The following is a 12,226-nucleotide window of genomic DNA, read 5'->3' on the forward strand; positions in this document are numbered from 1 at the left end:
GCCAAGCCTTGCTCTCATCCTCATTCAACACTGCTAATCAAAGAGTGGTTTGGACAAATATGAAAAAAGATTTTTGTGCCCCTCAGAAATCCTCTAGCACTTCCCTGCTTTATGCATAAAATGCATTTTAAAAGAAAATGCCAAGACCCCCCAAGGTTGTGGGTACTTGAAACAGTGCAGTGACCTCAGGTTTTCATTGTTGTTCTGTGGGAATTTCACAGTCAGTGTCCTGGGACAGGCAGATGCTTTTTCCATGCTCCTGTTGATGAAGTGATTTGTCTCTTACGCAAAAGGGAAAAGAGGCAACAAGCACTGACTTCAAATCAGCCACGAGGGGTTTGTGTCCTTTTGTGTAAAATGCCAACAGCACTRAGACATTTTCCATGCTGCTTTTTAAAGGAGGCCCATTTGAACATTGCACGTCATGAAGCCAGAAAGTTACTCCTTTATTCATCTGTACTTGTGCTGTTTTGCTGTGAATATGGTTTTGTAACATCTTTCTTCAGAAAAGAAGAGAGGCCTAGAGGAGGCTGCCAAGATAGTTGGAGGGATGGAGCACCCTTCTTTTGGGGAAGGCTGAGACAATGGGGATTGYTCAGCCTGGGGAAGAGGAGCTTCAGGGTCRCCTGATTCCAGTGCCTGTAGRAGCTSCMARRAARRYKGRWKGGSMAAAAARAAAGATGGAAAGAGACTGTTTACAAGGATATGGAGTGACAGGACAAGGGGGAATGGCTTCACACTGGCAGAGACAAGGGTTAGATGGGATATTGGGAGAAAATTCTTCCCTGTGAGGGTGGGGAGGTCCTGGCACAGTTGCCCAGAGTTGTGGKTGCTCCATCCCTGGAAATGTTTAAGGCTGGGCTGGATGGAGCTCTGAGCAACCTGGGATAGTGSAAGGTGTCCTGGCCCATGGCAGAGATGTGGAACTGGGTTATATTTAAGGTCCTGTCCAACCCAAACCAGTCTGTGATTCTGTGATAGAGTTTGGGGTCCAGACCTTGGTYCTTGTGATCACTTTGTTCAGCGGTTGTGTGTAACCCAGGCAGGTGGCGATGGTTGAAGCTGAAGGTAGGCGTAGGTGTTTCCAAGAGCAGCACCCAGAAGTGTTAAACTATTTGAATCACCCACTAGAAAGGTGGTGTTTCTGTAGCTGCTTTGCATTTCATGCAGTAGAATAAGCAGTCAGTAGGGTTCCTGGAGAACCAGAAGAGCAGCTGACTGGTTGCTGTTGCTGAAATGGGCCCTGTGATGYGTGTTCTCCACACTGGGAGCTGGGCATGTTGTGGGAGACAGTCACAAATGGTTTTGTTCCAGTCCCCCTGAAGTTAAACTAGCAGTTCACACAGCCACCACCAATGCAGGGAGAACTGTGCACCTGCTTCTCTAAATCTTCTTAAATATGYCATCTTAATATTTTGAATTGAAACAAAAAATCAAAATCAGAAGGTGAGTTCTTCCACCAGTTTAATCTGTTAAACCCAGATCACTTTTACGTCCTTTTTTTTGCTGTAGAAGGCTTCACAGTGACTTTTTGCAGATGAATACAATCATTTCTGTACATAAATCTGATCCTGGCTTGTGGAAGGTTTATTTTTGTGTTGCTGACACCAAAATGCTGTAAACTCTGCATAAAAATAAAGACAAAGAAGGGACCTGCCCTTCCCCACCCCACAATGCTTGGCTGGCTCCCGGACATTGTTGTATGCATCATGTCATTGTATGAGGGAAGTTTAGTGCCATCAAAGACAGAAAGCAGCAGAATTGTTTATTTCACATGCTGCATTATGTAGCTTTCCCTTTTTTCTTTTCCAGAGTATTTTCAGCAGTGAAAGTGGTCACATGCTGTAATATTTATTAGGGAAGGGTAGATATTTAATAGGATTTAGTAGCTGGCTGGTGCTTCCTAGTAAAAGTGAAAGGATTGCTGAACACACCCCTGATTTCTCCACAATTGTCTCCCTGTAGCAGAGTTGAGAAAGCAGCAAGGATTTTGCTCCTAATGAAATTGCCAGCTAAGCATAGCACAAACAAAATCCCCTCATTGCTTTGTTATCTTTAACATTTGCATTCAAGTTCTTGTTTAAGTCATGTTGGAGCGCATAAAAGCTTTGGGTGATCTCACCATTCTGGATGGGAGTCACTCCACAGATTACTTTGTGCCATAAAATAACCATTAACAAATACATCCTATTTGCATCCAAATGTTCAGCTTCTTCACTCCCTGGTAAACTGTCGGCAAGATTAAARTGAAGGAGATGCCTTTTTCTAAGCACTGGGCCCAAGTGTGTGTTCACTGTATGTCATATGTAGATTTGGCCTCCTGCAGATTTTCTTCTAGTTTTTTTGTTGTCTCTGCATGTGTGTAATACAAACTTGTGTTTTCTACATTGAGACCTGTTTTTTCTATTTTTATCAATCCCAGTTTTCGGTCCTAGCCTGTCATCTGCAACTGAAGAAAAGCAGCATGCACTGCTCAGTTTATTGCTGAAGGGGGGASATGGTTATAGGTCACTTGAATGTTAAGAGAAACTGATTCTATTTCTTTTTCTCAACTGGCATCAAATAGTGATTCTTCTTCCTTCCTTAACTTTCTTCCCTATCGATCAGTTCTGATATAGTTCTGTTGAGACTCTCTGTGCCTGGCTGTGCACACTTACACATTGTTCTCGGGGCTTCCTGATGCCCAAAGACTAATACAGTGTATGKGGGACCATGTGGAAAGGTCATCATTTTGGGAGTGTTTATCCAAGCAGATGTTTCTCTCCTCAGCTGATCTTCGGTGGATACACTGAGGTGCATTTTCCCCTCTGGGTTGTATTTAGTGGTGCATCAGTTGAGTGCTTTGCATAGCTACACACTCCACAAGCCACAATCCCATGGGGCTTCTTACCCCAGGGTGGGGTCCTGCTGTGCTGTTTGGAGTACACAGTCCCAGCCTCAGCCTCCTTCCCCAGCCTGGGGGACAGCCCAGGGCTGCTGGCAGTCCTCAGCCTTCTCTGAGCACATGGCCCTCTGATTGGACAGAGAATTTTAGGATCTGGAGCCACCAGCGCTGTTTATCAAGATGCTGCTGGAGTGGTGACCAAAGGAGTTGTGTCAAACCCACTGAGGCTCTGTGTCACCCTCTGTGTTACCCTCAGGGCCAGGTTACTTCATTCAAGCCTGCCCGGAGCCTCAGATGTTCGACCCATGTTAGAGCTACTTCATGTTCACTATCGCTCTTTGCTTATTGCAACAAACAGTGAAGGTTATCACAGCACATCTGTTCTTATTGTTTCCTGATAAAATCTTGTTTGATCACCACATTCTGGTCCCAGTGGTTGATCTGCCCTTCTCTCAGGCATCTTTCTCAGCTGAAAAACCCCCAAGCACAGCTGGAATTTGAGAAGCTGTGGCTGGCTATTTCATTGCATATCTTTGCATCTGTGAGAAAGCATAGGGTGATATCCTGTACCCTGAAAACCATCAGCAATGGGAACGTTGTCCTGTTTCCAGCAATGAAGCTCTGTTTTCTCTGTGCTCTGTTAAATGAGGATATGATCTGGGAAATTCTGGAAAGCTGTGGATATTGGATATCAGCAGAAGTGGTGTGCYTAGAGCAGTGCTCAGCTGATCTCTGAGTCAGTGTGTGTAGCAGTGCTTCATTTAGGACACACACCGACTGCTGTAGTGAAAAAAGTAATAATTTTAAGGTGGAAAAATTAATTCCAGCATGGAAATATAAGATGTAAACCTGCAGGAGACAGAGCTTTTGGAGTTAGGGATTAAAGTCACCTGTAATTTGTCTTGTTTGAGGTATAGCAGAGATCTGTGGACTGTGAAAGTGCATAGAGCCGCTGCCCTCTGGCTGGGCTCGGCAGGGAGGCTGTCGGTGCCACTGATGGCCGGGCTGTCCCGAGGGGCTGAGAGCCCGGCAGCAGTCCCCGACTRCTCCTTTCAGCTCTCATTTTTGTGCTCCAGTTTCCCTGTATGGGCTTCTTTGAGAGCACCCCCTTTGCTGTGTGGAGGTGTTTGCCCCTGTCCAGGGGCTGGCAGGAGTTGTCGCACACCGAAAATGGTTTTACCTGTGCAGGGCTGGCAGCAGTGTGCCCCAAACAGATTTACCATTCTGTTTGAAAGGGCTTCAAGGTCAGTTTGTTGAAAATGTGGTTTGACCAGTATGGAAGCGAGTAGRGTGTCTGGAAGCTGTTTTTAGCAGGCAGGTGGCCACACAGGTAACCTTTGCCATGGCTGCGGTCAGTGCTGCTGCACRCGAAGGCCCTGGGGCCTGTAACACCTGCTGGCTTCTGGGAGTGCACAGGGTCACGGGGCCCACGTTGGTCTCAGCCAGCTTCTGCAGTCCTGCCTTTCCCAGGGCAGTTATTAAAACAAATTCACCACTGTTGTGGCACAGCCCTGTTGAGTTCACCCAGCAGAGCTGAGCGTGTGACAAGAGGGCTGGTGTATGCGACCCCCTTCCTCTGTCCCACACTGGGGGCTCGGCAGCTGAGCTCTGGGCTTTCAGAAAGTTGACTGCATTTTTGTCAGGACTTTTTCTCATCAAATAAGTGGAGGGGGAATGGTCTCTCAGCGAGGAAGGGGTAAGATGCCTGTTTGTGATCCTGTCCAGCTCAGTTTATGCTTTCAGTGTACAAACTCTGGTTTATTTACTAAACTCCTAAACAAAGTCAGTCCTTGATGCATTGCAATCACAGCACTGGAGTTTGCTAGCCTGCGTCTGCCCATAGCATTGTCATGGGGCCTTCCGCATAAAGGAAATTTCCTTCCCAGTGTTGCTTCAAGATAAGTTGGATTCTCTATTATCGATACTGCACTGAGAGCAGCTTCCGTTTTCCTGCTGTGCATGTTTTGCCTGTTGCTCATTTCTCTTTACCCTTGGGAAACAAATGTTTTCACAAGCTGTGGACACTTGGAGCTCCACCCATATCCTCTAGTTTTAATTAATCTTCCAAATCCATAACTGTGTTTTTGAAAGTATGAAGGACATTTGTCAAAATCATCACATGAGGTTTGTAAATAGCACTCAGGGCCCATGGCTGATGTTAAATCCCTGGAGTCACCACTCATGCACCTGGCCCTTACAGTGGAGGTTTTTGCACGTTAAGAGAGTCACAGTTGTGTTGTGTGATTAACCAAACTGTCAGGGCTCTAAGCACCACATTTCTGTACRTACATAAAACCAAAATTCCTTCACTTTAATTCTGTGTGTGTTTTAACCTGAAACCCCAGAGGAGAAAAATACAGTTTATCAGTTAGAAAGGGTTGATAAAAGCATTGCAAAAACCTGCTATCATTGTGAAACATCATGTGGAAATAATCAGGAGAGGTTTTAACATGACCAACCTCAGTCACACCACTTTCCAAACGGGCTTGGTTTGCTTTGCCACGTTGTGGGAGTGCAAGAGGAGTGAAGTGAAGCAGGGTAAGAAAGGCTGTGCCTTCTCCRTCAGGGGCTTCTCTGGCTGAGAGTGTCAGTGGGGAATTAGAGCTGTGCTCCGCCTGTGCCAAGCGTGGGATAAAGCCTGGCCTTCCTGGGTGACCACCCCATTACAAGCCTGAAAGAGCTGCTGTGTCTCTCCAGTGGCATTTTTCTGACATAAGTTGGTGGTTGTTCCCAAAAGCTGGCAGTGGCATGTGGGGCCTGGCCCTTGTGTRGTGCCGCAGGGTTTTCCCACGGGGCTGCATGCGGACAATGAGGGCTCTCCCAGCTTTGGGCCCTTCTTGCTGTGAATGAGAGGAGAGATGGAAAGAAAGTGAAAAGCCATGAATAGCTCCARATTGCTGGAGCTCGTGTGAAAAGCCTACTGTGGGCTCAGCATGAGGAGTTAGTGCTGGAACCATCACAGCTGTGGTCCCACTAGAGACTTTCACACTACTTTTAACTGGTAGGGAGAGCAGGGAGGAGGCTGGTGCCGCAGAGGATGGGTGGGGATCAGGTGAGAGGAGCTCAGGCAAGAGTGAGCTGGGGTGGGGGTGGAGGTGAGGAGCCAGAGAAACCAACTGAACCCTTCAGCCTCTCACCATAAACAGGAAATCAAGGGCCTCAGAGAGCAAGGCTGAGGAAATAGGAAGGCAGAAGGGGAGAGGCAGTGACTGGCTTTGAACTGTAGAGTAAAGAAAACACTCCTAACGGCACCAGAATCAGCTTCCCCAGCACAGAGGGCCTCCAACCAGGCTGGGCTCCCATCCTCTCCCTCCCTAATAATTCACTGTGCTTAAGGATGCTGAGGCAACACACAAGACAAGGAGTCAGTCAAGCTTTCTCAGGGTTTTTCCTTCTGAGTCCTCGCTGTCTGAAAAATGCATTTTGTCCTCCTTGCCCACCCCTGGGGTGGGAAATCTCTTTGGGAAAGCAACSTCTGAACCACATGCATGCTGTCCCCAGGAGGGAACTGTCTTCCCTGTTCTGGAAGGGCCGCTTGCTTTGTTGGCTTCCTTGACCTGCTTTCAACAAGAGATCTCAAGCTGATGTCAGTTAATACYATGGCACCAAAAGTTTCACAACCTGACTTGATGTGTCACTGCATTTCCTACATCATGTCTTTCATCAGTTCAGAATTAGGCCCTGATTGTTCACCTCCTTTTAATAAACCCACATGGATGTTCTTTTCCCACCCATTACTTTCACTGTGACCCCAGTTGGGAAGATTATTGATAACCATAATTTTTGACCAACGATTATATTAATGGCTGGCTTTAAGACAGTATTTGATAGCTTTTGTTTTGTCACTAACCCCACCTTTGACAGCTTTCCAAGCCACATTTGTGATTTCATACCTTACAGGTCGGTAAAAGCTGTCAAAAACAGGGCAGTTTCAGTGCAGTAGCTTTGGTCATATCCAACCACATGGGCAGGAAGGATAAGTTCAGAAATAAGTGGGAGGAACTGAAATCTTAGGGTGGGGTTTATGCAGTTGTGCAAACCAGCACTGAGTGCAGGTCTGCTCCCCATCCCGCCCACCACCCTTCCATTATCTGATTTCTCTTCTTACTGTCTTTTTTTTCTTTTACTTGTTCCCCAGCTTTCTGCGCTCTTCACGCTCAGCATCTTTATCATCTCACATCACTTAGACTGTATTTTTGCTGCTGTCCCCCATGTTCTGGGAGCAGTGACTGGTTATGAATGTGCTGGGATAATGCCCATACCATATTGCGCTGCTAGAAAGGGAGCACATCCTACCTTTGGAAGGACAGCCTGGGCAGTCAGATCTGGAATGTTTCCCTGTGTTTCAGACAACATTCTCAGAGCTTTCAGTGTGGGGACACAGTAGTTTAGGATTAGCCTGTCTTCATGTCCTGTTCCTGGACATGCCAACAACTTTATAGAGACTGATGGCAAGCTTGGAATTTTGTTTGTCTGGGAAAGCAGAGCACTTCCATTCATCTGTGTAACTGTGGCTTTCMGAGTCCGAGTCAGAGCACCTGTGTTTTGACACATTTGGTCTGTAGTATTTCCCAGCTCAGTGAAATGACTTTTGRCTAACAAGGAAGGGCTTCATCCAAAGTCCTTGGCAGAAGGATTTAACCACAGAGATGTATAATGTTTTCTGTCTGAGAGCTCTGGGCTTGGCAGATCGCTGGGTAGGAGTTTGTGAATTAATGTGGACTGCAGTGAGCCTGTGCAGTAAGAGAGCTCTCACAGCCAATGTTTTCCTCTATAAACAGTTGTGAAATACTCTGGGAAGGGAAGGTGGAAAGAATCTATTTTTCTATGGCTTGAAATAAATGCTTGTCTGCCTCAGGCATGCAGTTATGGAAAAATTCATCTTGACATTGTGTAAATACAGTTATAAATGTTGAATCTGCAAATAAATATTATCATGAGAAGAGAAAAAAGTCAGTGGGAAGCTTTGGTCTCTGCTCTCTTTCATGCCTGTCTTAATCCAAGTGACTTGCAGTATTTTGGGGGATCTGTTGTGGATTTGTGTATGTATTCCAGAGCAGGTGAACTCAGCAGGTGAAGAATGGTGGGTTTTCATTGGAAAGTCCTAATTTCATCAATGATCCTGTCAAGAAGACGAGCCATACCTACCATTTAATTTTAGTTATTTGAACATCCCATTTTATYTAGAAACACTAGTTGTGATTCATTTCGAGTAATGTTGTGTTGTTTTCCCCACAGATGAACGTGAGGCAGTTCAGAAGAAGACCTTCACAAAGTGGGTGAATTCCCACTTGGCTCGTGTGTCCTGCCGAATTACAGACCTGTACACTGACCTTCGAGATGGAAGGATGCTCATCAAACTCCTGGAAGTTCTTTCAGGAGAGAGACTTGTAAGTGCTTATCAATATTCACTGTGAGAGTTTTGGGTGGGATTTTGCGAATCCTTGGCTCARCTGCAGTGTAGGAAAACTGAGTGTTGAGGGTTCAGCACTGAAAATGACTTTTTATGCATTGAGGGAAAAATAAAGAGTTCTATTGCTTCAGCTGGATCCAGACACCATTAAAATACCTTTCTACTAGTTTCAGTGGGAATCAAAAGAAGTCTTCTTCAAAGGTTCCTTGCTGGTAACATGCTGAGTGCTTCTAGCAGCATGTTCCCTGCTCCCAAATCTGACAGGCACAGAGCACAAAATGTTCCTGAGCCCCTTAGATCCCTCTGTGGTGGTGAGTTAGATGTGCTGGGGGATGTTCCTGGGCCTTGTGGGGAGTGGCCCATTTCTCTGCTATCAAACCCAGTGCTGATGCAGGTGTGCAGACCTGGCACATCCCTTCTCCCTTCCCAGAGCATGCTAGAGGACTGCAGGACAACAACTGGAGAGGCCTGCCCTACTCTGGGAAGCCTTGCAGCAGTTGGAGCTGTGGCGTTCGTTATACCCACTGCTTAAGAATGTCCCTGAGTGGATTTGATTATACTTGGATAGATAAGGCTTGGACTTTCTTTGGTTAGGGGAATATCTAAAATCAGTTTGAATAAATGGGTCAAATTCTTTCTTTGGGGGTGCTGAGGCACCCTGTTGGTACCAGCAAAAGGAGTGGTGAGTAGGAAAGTCCTTGTAGTGAAAAATTCTGCACCACAAGAGGAAAAGGGGGTGTCATGAAGTGACTGAGTGTCAGCTTTTCCTTCAGTTCCTTAAATGATGATGATGTTCTTAACTGCCTAATTTAAAGCAATCTTTTCAAAGAAATACGGGTCTTTAGCTAAGACCCAAGGCTGCAGGGGGCTGGGTAATCACTTGTCATCAAGCTCTCCTATTAGTGGAGCTCCATGGCTTAAGACTCTTGTTAATGAGTGGAACATATGGCCCAGTGTGGTGTGTGTGTGTGTGCTGGGAGGCAGGAGAGGAGCTTTCTGAGTGCATCCATGAGGGCAAGGGAGCTGTGACATGCACAGAAGTGCTTGTGTGCGTGCAGGTAACAAATCCTGGTGTTCATCAGCTGCAGTTTGCTCAGTGCCCCTTTCTGTCTCTGCCAGAATTCAGCAGCATGGTGGCTTTGACATGCTCTCTGCAGGTAGCAGGAATTCCTCACACAGGGATAGCTGAGACCAACATGTGCCATTATCTGAGGGCTGAGATACCAACTGTGCCACCTCAGGTTAAGTCTGCCTGTCTGCCTGCCCAGATTTGACTTTCAGCAGCAAATAGGAAGCTCAGAGCAGTCCCATGACTCTGGTTGCACCGTTCATTTACATTTTTCACCCCAGGTTTTGGAAAATGCAAACAGGGTTGAGGCAGCTGCAGGGTGGGGAGCAGGCAGGAGCTTCCATGGAGCTGCACTTGCATCATCATTTGTGTCTGGCATTGGCAACTGCCTGCACCACCACAAATTCTTTTTGTAGCTTCCTTATCTGAGGCTGGAGGACAGCAGGTTCTGTTTGAACAGTGCATTCCACCACACCTTCCTCTGCAAACAAGAGCAAACGCAATGCACTAAACTTTGAGACAATTACACACACCAAAAGTATTCCAGGAGGACTTTACACACACCAAAAATATTCCAGTAAGATTGGCACACAGCATCCACTTGCTGACATTCTTTAGTCTTTTGGAATTTATTGTAGTCAATATTAGGTAGGTTCTGACATCTCCATGGCTCCCCAGAGAAATCTGAAGGCAGATCTTATACAAAAGGCCTAAAATCAAGACAAGAAGCATGAAATGGTAGGAAAATAGAAACTAGCATAGATAAGTATCCTATAAACATTGTGTTTACTGGTGCAGTGGAACAAATAGGAACTGTTTCCTCTCTTTTGAAACTGGGATTCAGATTCTGGAGCTGGATTTTGGATGCCAATCAAGAAAGCAGGGCTGCTCTTTGCCCTCTCACCTCAGTTGCACAAACCCTACATTTTCCAAAACCTGCTGTGATTTTTATTAATTAAACCTGGAGTCGYTGGAGGTGTGTTGGAGAAACTCAAAATGAGAGCATCCAACAAGGGCAACACCTACATCTTCCTGACCTTGCTCAGCTTGATTCCTAATCTCAGTGTTTAGTTCAGACCTTACAGCATAATGTCTTCTCTACAGCAGAGTGTTTGGAAGGAAACTGATAGCATGCAATGCTCTCACTGAGCACAGTGGGAAGGAATCCAGCCAGCGTGAAAGGACAGTTGTAATTTGGTTTGCACCCACTGTTAACCAGCTTCTCCCAAACAGAAAAATAAAGCTTAGAATTGTTTTCGGCCTAAGATTAAGCATTTAGCTCAGTTTCTTCCATAACTAAATAAAGGATTAGTAAATTCCTTACAATTCCTGGATGCTCAAAGGTCAAACCACTTAAGCACATTCTCTGTAGTGAGTTCTGCCATATTTTCTCTTAGAAGAGAGGAAGGGTTTTGATGTAGTTTTCCTGTAATGTGCRTGTGAAGACTCTGGGTTTGGAACTTGCTTTCCCTCTGCTCAATGTCTGGATCTGTGTTAGCCCAATAAATGGGCAAGATATGTCTCACTATGCCTCATCCTGAGGCTATGCAGGGGAGTGTGGCAAGCACAGCCACACCTTGCACAAACCAGACTCAGACGCCTCTTCCTCTACATAAAACATACGTGGTGAATGCTTTTGGCTCTGTCACTGTGATGATGGAACTTCTGAGAGCACAAAAAGAGCTTTTCAAATCCTTTTCTGCTCAATAGTTTGAGGCAATAGAGGCAGTGCAGAGACTGCTTCAGGCAGTGGGAAGGGCTGCGTTAAAGCACAAGGGACAGGTTGCAGTCTGCCACTGCCTCTGAGAAATGGCCACAGTCATTCCTGAGCCTTGGGAACATCCTTGTGCAGGTGAGCAGGCCTGGGAAGCTGCTCCAGGGCTCCAGGTGTGGCCATGGGCTGGTATGAGCTGTGGGCCAGAGCTGGGGGTGCAACCGGGCCTCCGCCTTCCCTCCCGCCCTAGAACAGCCTCCTACCTCTGTTTTGCAAGCTTCAATCAAGCTTTAGGTACAGCTTTCCACACTCCTGGTGATTGATGGTGCCACTTAAAGGCTGGATCCCAGGTTGTCCCTGCTAGGTGGGGGATCTCTGGCTGGCTTTAGCCAACCATACAGTTCCCTCCTGCTCCAGCCAGTGTTTGGGATGGATGGGGTGTGCACAGGCTGTACATGCAATCTGGGCCTCCTAGAGGGACTTTTGTACCACAAAACAGTGSCAGGCTTCTGGAAATTCCCCCCTTTGCTAGGAGCTGTGGGTTGACATTGCAYTGTTCCCCAGCCTCTGGAGGAGAACAGACCCAGGCTGACTGAGGCTGAAGCTGATGGCCTCAGGGTTTGTGTCCCAAAGGGCATCTTCCTGGCAAGGCTTCCCTCTCCACCTCCCCTGTGACACATTCTGTGTTTCCTGGGACTCTACCATGGTTGAAACTCTTSCCCTTGAATGCAGGCCTCGGCAAGGATTTTGCTTGAGCTATTTCCATGGTCAGTTAATTGCTTTCACTGCGGRAAACAAGGAAATTATAGCAATTAGTCGTTTGGCTGTGTACTTTTGGTGACATCCCAGTGAACACTGAACAGGCTATTCAGCTGTAATCCTTATCTGCACAACGAAGTTCCTTTAATTTTGTTCAGTTCTACAGCAGAATTAAGCATGCTGATAACATATTCATTGTTTTTTTGCAATTGCACTGGGCCTTCATAAAATTGTGTTGATGTGGCTGATTTCTTAATTAGTACTTTTTTCCTATGAAGAGTAACTTGGAATWAATCTCTGTTATTTTCTTACTATTTATCCAATTTACTGACCAAAAAAAGCAATGCCACTTCTTTCTTGAGGGGTCTATTGAGTAACTCATGGTTC

At 46.2% G+C, this 12,226-nt stretch overlaps 1 protein-coding gene across 5 annotated transcripts in view; it reads left to right on the top strand.

Annotated features, from left to right (window-relative positions):
• The window catches only part of SPTBN1 (spectrin beta, non-erythrocytic 1), a 116,173-nt gene that overhangs the window by 60,653 nt on the left and 43,294 nt on the right, over nt 1-12,226 (top strand). For all 5 annotated transcript variants that reach the window (XM_057382093.1, XM_057382085.1, XM_057382101.1 and 2 more), the window contains one exon: nt 8,123-8,274. In XM_057382093.1, the coding sequence (XP_057238076.1) occupies nt 8,123-8,274 (152 nt within the window). The remainder of the gene's footprint in view (nt 1-8,122; nt 8,275-12,226) is intronic.

Source organism: Malurus melanocephalus, unplaced genomic scaffold, assembly GCF_030028575.1.
Source record: "Malurus melanocephalus ecotype Western Australia unplaced genomic scaffold, MMel_1.1 scaffold_13, whole genome shotgun sequence".
Classification (NCBI taxonomy): domain Eukaryota; kingdom Metazoa; phylum Chordata; class Aves; order Passeriformes; family Maluridae; genus Malurus; species Malurus melanocephalus.